Source organism: Metarhizium brunneum, chromosome 2 (assembly GCF_013426205.1).
Source record: "Metarhizium brunneum chromosome 2, complete sequence".
Classification (NCBI taxonomy): Eukaryota; Fungi; Ascomycota; class Sordariomycetes; order Hypocreales; family Clavicipitaceae; genus Metarhizium; species Metarhizium brunneum.
In genome coordinates this window covers 1608223-1620337 of record NC_089423.1, presented here as the reverse complement: position 1 = coordinate 1620337, position 12115 = coordinate 1608223, and the positions used below count along the sequence as shown (strand labels likewise).

At 53.3% G+C, this 12115-nt stretch overlaps 2 protein-coding genes across 2 annotated transcripts; one reads left to right on the top strand and one right to left on the bottom strand.

Moving 5' to 3' along the window:
• Positions 1 to 3435: 3435 nt before the first annotated feature.
• Positions 3436 to 3727, bottom strand: G6M90_00g034510 (uncharacterized protein; the record flags this gene model as incomplete). The annotated part of the gene is made up of 2 exons (XM_066130152.1): positions 3436 to 3599; positions 3694 to 3727. The coding sequence occupies 2 exons, from the start codon at positions 3725 to 3727 to the stop codon at positions 3436 to 3438; spliced, it is 198 nt and encodes a 65-aa protein (XP_065986361.1).
• Positions 3728 to 8131: 4404 nt separating this feature from the next.
• Positions 8132 to 12097, top strand: pma-1 (Plasma membrane ATPase; the record flags this gene model as incomplete). The annotated part of the gene is made up of 4 exons (XM_014691362.1): positions 8132 to 8542; positions 9305 to 9535; positions 9882 to 11979; positions 12051 to 12097. 4 exons carry the CDS (start codon positions 8132 to 8134, stop codon positions 12095 to 12097), a joined length of 2787 nt encoding a protein of 928 aa, XP_014546848.1.
• Positions 12098 to 12115: the final 18 nt, after the last annotated feature.

Below are 12115 nucleotides of genomic sequence, written 5' to 3'. Positions count from 1 at the left end.
CACGGGATTGATCACATACTGTACTATGATCAGGCATCGACCACCTTGGCATCCGCGATTGAGATGTGCTCCATGGTTCCTTCCGGTTTATATCATTCTTGCCAAAGGGCACCTGACTGACAAAAAATGGCTTTGCATTAAGATTCAAATACCGCAACCCCAAGTCGCACTACTACTCCATCCCTTCTTTTCTGGATCCTGGGGTGTATGATTTTACGCGTAGCTAACTGCGTGATTCGAGCTACTGGAACCAATGCGAACCCTGCTTTTCCCATCTCCCATGTTTCTCCCTGTATCAGGATTTGGGAATTTTTTGTGTCATCTTGACGATCTGGAAACTGCATCAAGCCTTTCCGCAGAGCAGGCGACTTGCCCCAATTCCCTGCCCAACAGTGGTATGAGTTACTTGTAACCCACCCCAATGCAGTTTCTCATGTGCTTGGTCACGGATTGAAAATAACAAGTTTAGAAATTCTGCCAATAGGTACAGCTCTAATTCGATGTAGCCAGGTCACATCAAAATTGTGATCCTACACCTGGCACTGGTACGCACTGCCAATCCAAGTTGAGAAGATGAAATACCCCATATTGTTTGTCATCACTTGCAGCAAAATTGGCGGTAGCTTTAGTTTGACTTCTTGCGATCGATACGACCTAAATTCTGCATAGCAAATTCCTCTGTTGAGAAGCTAGGGAGTCCCTTGCTCATGACATGAATGATGGATTGCGCTGTGACGCGGCATATTAAGGGTTGCATAACTTGAATGACACGCTGAAGTCTTCAGCACAGAAATCAACTAGTACATACTAATTTCGGTCGGAGGTGCAAGCCTCCCTTAGGAATAGCTGTGCGTGCACGGTCGACTGAGGCGAATGAGAGTAAGATCGCCGCGAATCATACACTGTCAATGCAATCATGCAAGACTTAGCACCCGTCGAGAGTGTACCGCCAGCCGCCTCTCATGTTCCAACTGCTATGTGAGGCTGGATGGACAGGCTCGTAGCTGGACATACCACTGCCAACCGAGGCACAAGAATCGACTGCTGTTGGGTATACAAATAGAGGTTGATATGGAAACAAATTGTTCGAGCGCACGGGTACAGCCCGGAAGGGCCCTGCATTTGCTAGTTACGGAGCAGAGAAGCCCTTTTTATTCTCTGTTTCTGTAATGTCACTACGGAGAGGCTGAGACGCCAATGGGTACGGGTCTTCGAATGACGGGGCATTACAAGGAAACCGAGGACCACTTTACCCCATATGGACGTTATGAAATGGTCTTGAAAGGGATATCTCCTGTGCATGTACATTGTACAGTACATGCACACGGAGAGACAGGGTGCATCAAGAAATACCTCGGGGCCCACGCACAACCACGCGACCAAAAGACGCCGATGTTCTGTCGGTCAGAGAAGTGGACAGCTCTACCTGGCAAATTGCTTCTATAATACGGAGTAACGGCACGGCTTTTGCAAGAGAGCGAGCGTTTTTCACAAATGCTAATCCGGCTGGGAATCATTGCCACAAGAGCCGGGAATAAAACCTAAAATCCAATCCAAGACAAAATTAATACATAGAGCACACATCTCCTTTCTGGCCAGGGTCCAAACAATCAAGGGATCAGCAATAGGCGTGACCGAGTGGTTTGTGGCAACAACGGCAGGTGTGGACATTTTCCGAATGGCGAGCCGTAGCAGCAGCCGGGCGGCAAGACGGCAAAGATGGCTAAAACCGCACCGAGCAGTGGCCAGGGAACGCGATTCATTTACGCCCAGAGATTGTTATGCAGGGTTCTACTTTGCCATCTTGGAGGGACCCAGTTCTAACTGCACTAGAACAACAGGCGGTCCGGAAGGAAGACGCAGAAAAAACGCTCATTTTCCATGGAAGAATTTGCGATATCCACTGCGGGAGCCAGAAAAAAACTCGTCAAGCCATCCCCATTGTACATGCAGGGCTCGACAGAGTCCACAAATTCTGCTCCGAGTCCAATGTCGTATTGTATGTATCATCATGAGTTACCGGATTTGTATCCCAACTGATACTGATAGCCAGACTGTAGACTGCCTGAGAAGCTTGTACTGTATGGCACCCTGTACATGCGTGGTGGCCAACGAAGGTTGCATCCCCCACGGACGGCGAAGCCGAACTTGTTATCCTGGCTGGGTCAATGACTTGGCATAACCGATACTCCGTACGTGTCTTCCTTTTTTCTGGCTCTCCCATCGTCTGATGGAGCAATCACATCGCCGTCCTAAAGCGACGAGAGAATAAGCATTGAGGCCAATTGGCCACTCCGGATTATGCCTGGTCTGGGGAATGCATGAATCCCAGAGCATCCACACGGAAGTGCTAGGTAGGCTCGTTGCAGGAGCTGGGATGGCACCGCCCTTCGCGAGCCATTCCTATGACTTGCTATGACGTAGGAAAAGCTGGGGCGACGCAGAATGCTGCATCGAACGCAGCGAAGGTGAAGCTGCATGCAGGCAGAGACACAAGAGCACGGGGGCGCACCCACACATAACAGTCGAGCACACCACTCCTGCGTGGAGGCAGCGCCTGAAGGGTACCAACAGAGCTCTGACACCTTGCTTGGGGAGATTTTGCACGACTGTGGCTCAATCTATGTACCGTCTTGTGGAGGCAAATTGAAACATCCTCCATCTGCGTTCAGCTCTGCCAAGCTTGACGGGAGCGAGTGACTCATTTGGTAGGAAAACATTTTGAACTTCACCATTTACTATCTCGTATCAACCCAGTTAAAAATGAGGCAAATGAGAAAGAGGAAGAAAAAACATGGACGTGGCTGCCGTGACTACGGGAGGCAGACAAAACTGTAATGCAAAATAAACAAGCTACTAATGTGGTAGTTCTCCAACTTTCTTCTCCATTTTAGTAGCTTGAGTAGCTAGCGCACCGCGGAGTGTGTAGAATGACAATCACGGACGACTTGACGAGTTCTACTCGATGAAAAAAAAGATTGCCCACAGCAGCCGCATTCTGAGACGGACAGGCTTGACCAGAGCCTGCATGAACTAGGGCCGAGAGGGGCGTGCGTGCACGATAACAAGATGGGCCGAGATGGATAGAAGCAGCAGGTACCTTTCGGCTCGCTGTCGGCGCCGTGTGGCACACAGTGCCCCAAATTGCTCCAGATGCTCCAGATTCTTCCCCGTCCCAGCTCGACCCAGCTCGACCCGGTGGTCAGCCCGAAGAGGGCCTGAGCCTTTGAGACGGTGGCGCCGCATTTTCTGTTCATTGTTTTCTTTTGTTTTGGACATGAGAGGGCCATATTTACCGGATGTCATGGCGCGGCATTCCGCCGATTTGCGTACGGAGGAGTACTCAGAGCTTGGACCGCCGCCTCCCGAGTCACGAATGCAGTTGTCGCTCTCGGGCTCTCGCGAAGTAGACATACATGTTGGTCAACTGGCTTTCTAGAGTTGCGCTCGGCGGGTTAACTTTTCGCTGACATGGAGAGCCAGCAGGTCAGAAGATGCTGAGGTGGACATCATGCGCTGCCCCGGTTCGATCTCCCTGATACCTCCATCTTTTTCTCCAATGCGTATAACCTCGATATATCGCTGGCACTGATGCTTATCTAGCATGGTATGATCAGCGACGGCATAATCACGGCAGGCCTTCGCTCTGGGCAAGACTGCTGAAGGGAATGCGCCAAGAGACAACCGACGTACAGGCATACTTTTCTGACACATCCCCTCGTGACATTGCCCCGGCCGATCATGCGAATGTCGCATCTGAACAGGCTGAGACCCCCTATGTACATGTCTTCCAACCATATCACACATTTGGACTGACATCAAGTGTGGAAGAGAAGGGCACGATGCCAGCGATCCTCCCTTTGCAGCACAGGTGTCCCTTAGACATGGCTTGGAATAGAAACAACCTTGAGCTGAACCTTAATCCAACCTTGCTATTGTCAGACCAACAATTGATCAACATGCAATCAGAGTTGTGAGACAAGACACATTGAGATGGATGGCCTGTGATGAACCGCTGAACAGTCACGGACAAGGCTAACTGGTAACACACTCTTGAGGGGGAGGCCTTTTGCCATGCCAATGGTCTTGCTTTAACATCTCACATGCTGACATGTGCCCTTTGGTAGTACTCGGTATTGCATCGTACTGGGAATTGTCCAGTTGCCAAGCTGGGCTTGCACACACTCTCCATGGCTTTCACGCAGCATTGTTTGAAATTTGTCATTGGCTTTTCAGCGCTCTGACAACATGATACAGCACGCTGACGACGGGAACGATGAAAAGGGCATCGATCAGAGCCCCATATTTCGCCGTGCGCTACGGTCGTGTCAACCTACTAAACGAGAGCTGTAAGATCAACAGCGACGGGCATGCTGAAGGCCAATGATTGTCCTCAGCGTGACCACAAGCAGCTATAATACCGGGACCTATGTATGTATTGCATGGCCAGTGTGTACATATGGCCCAACTGCCTACCTACCTGGGTAGGTACACAGTGAGAGTCGCTTCATAGGGAGCCGAAGCGAACTTGACTTTGAAGGACTGGTCGACTGTAATTGGGAGTAATATTGACCACTGACCGCCGGCTACAGGTGGCTCGTACTTGACGTATCCTGTGCCTGTATATGCCGTGACAGCGAGGACTGGGACATGAGTACATTGCATGCAGCCCCAGTGTCGTCATCACGGGGCCTGGATTTTAGAGGGTCTTCAACAAAAAATAGCTCCGAAATAAATGCCTCAGCGTGGACCAAGTCCAGAACACAGCGAAGACGAAGTGCATGCGCAAGTGTTTTGTGCGTAATGTGTGACGCCTAACAGACGTTTAAGCGCAGTTCGGAATCAATCGGACAAGATGGACAATGCATGATTCTACCGACAGCATACTAGTACTCGATTTGAGTTGTCAAAAATAGATGTACACGGTACATACGGCTCAAGGGGGATGTGGAAGCTCCATCCTGGTACGAAATAACTCGTGAGCCAGTGTCTCTCTCTCTCTTCTTGCCAATCATATATACATACACGCACACACAGTAGTGCTCCGTACACAATACATGCTCTCAGTCCTTCGTTTTTCTGGCACTGCGGATGATGGGACGTGCATAGCTATGCTATCTCTTGGCGTTTTGGGGAAGGCAACCCTCGGTCAGGGCTTGTGCAGGGTTCATATTTGATATTGGAGCAGACGAAACGACGGAAGACGATGTTTGAAACAGAGAGCGGCAGGGTGATGGCCTCGAGGTGGTGAAGAGATGAGCAGGGCCCGGATGCCGCACAGGCATTTGTTTCTCTTTATCAAACAACCCGCTGATCCTGCTATCCCCAGAATCTGGAGATTAACCGCATGTGCACCCTCTTGGATAAGCTTGTGGCCGCTGACTGCCAAGCTTTTAGGGTGCAACCTTTGGCAGGAGGCATCGCAACTCTGCGGCTCTAATAAAACACCCAAGGGCAAAGGGGTTTACCGGCCGCACGCTAAGATGCGGCACTTGCCTGCCATGCTTATCCTGATAGCTAGGTCGGTGGCGGGCTGCTGTCAAACGCAATGCTCTCTTAGTTTCGACGCGTTGAAGCTAGTGATATTGTATTTGATGCTAACATGCTATTATAAGCACCAAGCTGTCGGCTACCAAACCAGCGGGCAAGTGACAATGACTACTGCGTACATACTTAAGTACTTAAATAAGTACGAAGAACTACGTACTGCGTCACCTGCTTCTGTGGCGTCCTGGAGGAATGGCAGGTGAGGCTTGTCGCCAAGCGTTTGTGTCTTATTATGACGGAAAGTCAGGTGCACAAGGCGCTTGAAAACCTACCGTCGACCTCTAGGTGCCTAAAGTACTTAAGAAAGTACCTAGGTACTACGCGGTTGGGCGGACCAGAGCAGTCCTGCGAGGATATCGGCATAATCAAAGGCAATGCGGATTGACACGAGTGCAGTGCGTACTTGGTGCCTACGAGGGACACAACTCGCTGGCATTTAGCATCAGCACCATGTGCAGCTTTACTAGTAGTGGAGGGATCGGAGGAAGATCGCGGACAACGGTGAACGAGGTGTAACTTATTAGTAGTACTAGACTCAAATACCAAAAGACGCACACAGCAAGCACCAATCGAGAAGCGAAGCAGCCTAGCCTCCGCAGCACCATTGAGAGCAGGGGCGAGTCACTGACACCGGAGAGAAAATGATGATGAAAAGACGACCGGCGAAGCCATGGGCGAGACATGGGCGCCAGTATTTGCGCGCTTCAGCATAAGACGAGATGCGCCAAGGACGCACTTGGACACGGGGGGCTCCAGGAAATGGCTAGCAGGGGCCGTCTGGAACCTGACTACGGAGTATGTATTACGAAGAGAACGGAGCAGAAGACGGGAAGCACTTGTTGGAGCCTTGAAGGTGATGAGCTTCAGAAGTGACGGCTCCCGTCCTGGGTTAGCATCTCGAGGCAGTAATGCTTAGAGGTGCCTGGTATCGTGCCCTGTGCGATTCCGCCATCAGGACACTGTGAATGCTGGTCGGCAAACATTGGACAGCGACCGTGTGCAGCTGTAATAATGCGCACTATAGGTACCTGGCGGCTTGGCATCGCGCCACAGGACAAGACACATCTGCGCGAGCTTCAATCCAAGCTCCGCGACGGCGATCAATCATGACGGGCTTGTTTACCAGATGTGCTAGAACGTTCCCGAAAGCTGGAGCAACTACCGACCTAGTACTCCGTAGTCTAGGTTAGGTAATCGAGTAATCAATTGACGAGCATGACAGTGGCCTCTTTGCGTCACAAGACACTACTTAGATGCACTGGTCCGTATTCAGTCATCAGCGCCCAGTGTCCTCCGGCGTCCGTCGACAGTCGCCGCTAGCTACCAAGTATGGCCGGGAGCAAGGACTGGCACGACTGGGCCGCAATAGCCGTCGTCGCTGGTCGCGCATGTCTGGTTGTCGTGCTGCGTGCCTCTCCCTCTCTGCGTCCGGAGTTGGTGCCTGCGTGCCCACGGCGTACCGGCCTAGGTACCTGAATAAGGCGCTAGCCTTTGCTGGGTCGGCTAGAGTGCAAGATACGCACTGTGCGGCCAAAACTCAATTCGTACGGCCGGGTGCTCAGGTACACATGTACCCACGCACTCCAGCTTCGCGAGCCGTCACCATCGCCCAAGCCCAAGTCCAAGCCCAAGCCCGCGGCCGCACACCCTCCATCCTGATTCACACTTCGGACTTGGTTCTGGCAGCCTGGCGATAGCGTATGGAACAGGCGCAATGGCGTGTGCAAGGTTCGTGGTGCAGACGCCGGGCTTCACTCTCTTGCACGCTCTTGGTGGTGGTACCAGAACTGGTTCCTGGGTCGGCCAGCGGGCATGACTTTTTTTTTCTCTCCTGTGGAGCCGGGCCAAGCCACACCCCTCCCCCATGTTCGGCTCCCCCCCATGCCACCCCCATGGAAAATTCGACATGGAGCGAGCGAGCCAGCGAGCAATCGCAGCCACGTCCCCGAGCCCACAGGGCCGGAGTACGGAGTACGGCGCTGCCTTTTGTAGCTCATATTGACGGCGCCCGCATCCCAGTATGAGCGACTTGATGGCCAGAGACAAGAGACGTGAGGCGACAAGGCGGCAGCAGGGCCCGGAGAAGCCATTCTGGCTGTGGCCCTTGTGCTGTCTGGATTCTAGCTTTCGCGGGTGCGCCAGGAAGACGCAGACTCAGACCCAAAGTGGGTTCCATGCTGGAGCCGGCTCTGCATGGTTGAAGCTGTGTTGCTGCATGCTTTCCTTGGTGCTTTCCTATGTCGACGGTCCTCTCTGGCCCAAACGCTATTGGAATCGTCGCACTCATTGAAATAGTCCCTCCCACCCATCCCTCCATACTCCGACTTTCCTCTCCCCTTCCTCTCTTCTCGATACCCACGAATGCGTTGCACCTAAGTGACCATTACATCTCCTTCGTGTGGTGCTTCGACACTCACTCTTCTCTCTCATCCCCTCTCCGCTCCTACGGTGTCTTGCACCTTGCGCTCTTGGGTAATTTTGTTATTGTTTCCAAGACTGCCGACCTCAACCTAGAGACACCCCGTCTCCTACTGCATCTAATAATACCCTACAAGATTTTGATAATCTGTCTGCACACATCGCCATGGCTGACGACAGGATCGGCGCACCCGCGCTGAACACCAACATTGAGTCGGGCCAGTTCGACGAGAAGTCCCAACAGCACCGACAGCAGGCTCCTGCTGAGCAGGTCCCTAGGAAGGTCGCTGCTGCCGAGGACGACGACGAGGATGAGGACATTGATGCCCTGATCGAGGACCTCGAGTCACAGGATGGTCACGAAGGCTTCGACGAGGAGGAGGAAGAGGGCTCACCTGGTGGCGGCCGCGTCGTTCCCGAGGAGATGCTCCAGACTGACAGCCGTGTTGGTCTGACCGAGTCCGAGGTCGTTACCCGTCGCCGCAAGTACGGTCTCAATCAGATGAAGGAAGAGAAGGAGAACTTGATCCTCAAGTTCTTCTCCTACTTCGTTGGTCCTATCCAGTTTGTCATGGAGGTGAGTCTCGCGCACTGTTGTGGTTTTTTCTATTTGACACTGTCTGGCGCGGCAATGGCTGCTGCGTTTATCTGCGCTTCCGACCAAGAATGCCATGGCTGTCCATGCGCCTTCATCACCATATTCCTTCTCTATCCCAGCGATCTGCGCTTGTTCATGTTTTCTTCTTCTTTGCCCTTCATTCTCCATGTACCGGCCATTGGAGCCATCGCGAAAAAAAAAAAACAGACGATGTTTTTTTTGGCAGCGATGCAGCGACATTCCCAATGGCCATTGTTTTTGTCCACACTTGCATTCTTTTTCGCGCGTTTTTTTTTTGGTCTGCTATGGCCGGCGCAGATTACTGGCCCCACAGGAGCTCGAGTGGGCCGACAGCAATTGGCTCATGACACTGGCTGGCTCCATGTGGGGGCGTCGAGTGGGTAGACGTGCGGAAGTGGGTTTGATGGGTTTTTTGATGGCGACCAGTCCAAGCCGATCCATCCGACGCATTCGCCCGTCCGCACGTTCCCACGGCCTGCTGCTCGTTCTCTCGTCTCTCGACTGGTCCCTCTGGCTTGTCTTTTGGGACCTGGCCTGGGACCTGGCTCCAGCTGCGGCTCCACCGGTCCTTTTCTGGACCGGCTTGTGTCATGGCAAGCTTTTTTGCATGGCTCTCTCGCTTTGCGCCGCGCGCCGATCGTCTTGGTGTTCCAGTTGCTTCCCACCTGATTTGTTTGTGTTCCGTGCGCTAACCGGGGTCTCTTTGTGTTTTGTTTATAGGCTGCCGCTGTCTTGGCCGCCGGTCTCGAGGACTGGGTCGATTTCGGTGTCATTTGCGCTCTGCTGCTGCTTAACGCTGGTGTCGGTTTCATCCAGGAATACCAGGCCGGATCTATCGTCGACGAATTGAAGAAGACTCTTGCTCTCAAGGCTGTCGTCCTCCGTGATGGCACCCTCAAGGAGATTGAGGCCCCCGAAGTCGTTCCCGGAGATATCCTCCAGGTCGAGGAAGTGAGTTCCAATAATTCCCAATACCCCCGGGGCCGCTTTGTTGTGCTTGTTGCGCCATCAGCTCCACCCAAATTGCCCGCCGGCCCGACTGCCCCCAACACGAATCGCCATGGCGCAATTGCACACATGCCAGTCTGCGCAACGCAATTGTTGTTGTCTGCGCATCCCGTCACTTGGCAAATAATGTCATGCGTCTCGCGCTTGGCACCTGGCGATTGGCACATGGTCGGCGGTCCAATTGGTGGCGGCAGATGGTCGGATACAAGGCTGCAAATATGACGTCTAGAGAAAAGTCTCCGTGTGCAAAGAGCCAAACCAATTGCGTACTAACCGCCATCGTTTGCAGGGTACCATTATTCCCGCCGATGGCCGCATTGTCACTGAGGATGCCTTCCTTCAGGTTGATCAGTCCGCCATCACTGGTGAGTCGCTGGCTGTCGACAAGCACAAGGGCGACAACTGCTATGCTTCCTCCGCCGTCAAGCGTGGCGAGGCCTTCCTCGTCGTCTCTGCCACTGGTGACAACACCTTCGTCGGCCGTGCCGCTGCTCTCGTTTCTCAGTCCGCTGGTGGCACTGGTCACTTCACCGAGGTGCTCAACGGCATTGGTACCATTCTGCTGATTCTCGTCATCGTCACCCTCTTGGTTGTCTGGATCTCTTCCTTCTACCGATCCAACCCCATTGTCGAAATTCTCCGCTTCACCCTGGCCATAACCATCGTCGGTGTCCCTGTCGGTCTTCCCGCTGTCGTCACCACCACCATGGCCGTCGGTGCTGCCTACCTCGCCAAGAAGCAGGCTATTGTCCAGAAGCTGTCCGCCATTGAGTCTCTTGCTGGTGTCGAGATTCTCTGCTCTGACAAGACCGGTACCCTGACCAAGAACAAGCTCTCGCTGTCTGAGCCCTTCACCGTCCCCGGTGTTGATCCCGATGACCTGATGCTTACTGCATGTTTGGCCGCCTCCCGCAAGAAGAAGGGTATCGACGCCATCGACAAGGCTTTCCTCAAGGCCCTCAAGTTCTACCCCCGCGCCAAGTCTGTCCTGTCCAAGTACAAGGTTATTGATTTCCACCCCTTTGACCCCGTGTCCAAGAAGGTCCAGGCTCTTGTCGAGTCTCCCCAGGGCGAGCGCATCACCTGCGTCAAGGGTGCTCCTCTTTTCGTGCTCAAGACTGTCGAGGAGGACCACCCCATCCCCGATCATATTGACAAGGCCTACAAGAACTGTGTCGCCGAATTCGCTACCCGTGGTTTCCGTTCTCTTGGTGTTGCCCGTAAGCGTGGCGAAGGTGCTTGGGAGATTCTCGGCATCATGCCTTGCTCTGATCCTCCCCGCCACGACACTGCCCGCACTATCAATGAGGCCAAGGTTCTCGGTTTGTCCATCAAGATGTTGACTGGTGACGCTGTCGGTATTGCTCGTGAGACCTCCCGCCAGCTTGGTCTTGGTACCAATGTCTACAATGCCGAGCGTCTCGGTCTTGGTGGCGGCGGTGACATGCCCGGTTCTGAGGTTTACGATTTCGTCGAGGCTGCCGATGGTTTCGCTGAGGTTTTCCCCCAGCACAAGTACTCCGTCGTCGAGATTCTGCAGCAGCGTGGCTACCTCGTTGCCATGACTGGTGACGGTGTCAATGATGCTCCCTCTTTGAAGAAGGCCGATACTGGTATTGCCGTCGAGGGTGCCTCTGACGCCGCTCGTTCTGCCGCCGATATTGTCTTCCTTGCCCCCGGTCTCGGTGCCATCATTGATGCCCTCAAGACTTCTCGCCAGATCTTCCACCGCATGTACGCTTACGTCGTCTACCGTATCGCCCTGTCCTTGCACATGGAGATCTTCCTCGGTCTTTGGATTGCCATTCTCAACCAGTCTCTCAACATCGAGCTCGTCGTCTTCATTGCCATTTTCGCCGACATTGCCACCTTGGCTATTGCTTACGACAATGCTCCTTACTCTCAGACCCCCGTCAAGTGGAATCTGCCCAAGCTCTGGGGCATGTCCGTCCTCCTCGGTGTTGTCCTGGCCATCGGAACCTGGATTGCCCTCACCACTATGTTTGCTGGCACTGAGAACGGCGGTATCGTTCAGAACTTTGGTAAACTCGACGAAGTTCTCTTCCTCGAGATCTCCCTTACTGAGAACTGGCTGATCTTCATCACTCGTGCCAACGGCCCCTTCTGGTCTTCCATCCCCTCGTGGCAGCTCACTGGTGCCATCTTGGTCGTCGACATTCTCGCCACCTTCTTCTGTCTCTTCGGTTGGTTCGTTGGTGGCCAGACCTCTATTGTTGCTGTGGTCCGTATTTGGATCTTCTCATTCGGTATCTTTGCCGTCATGGGTGGTCTCTACTACTTCATGCAGGGAAGCGCCGGCTTTGACAACCTCATGCACGGCAAGTCCCCCAAGAAGGACCAGAAGCAGCGATCGCTAGAAGACTTTGGTATGTTCATCCTTTCCCGCCATGCTATACATGTTCATCACTGCCAAGGTCACTCGCTAACAATTTCGCAGTCGTCTCCCTCCAGCGTGTCTCGACCCAGCACGAGAAGTCTTCGTAAATATAGAATGGCTCTACA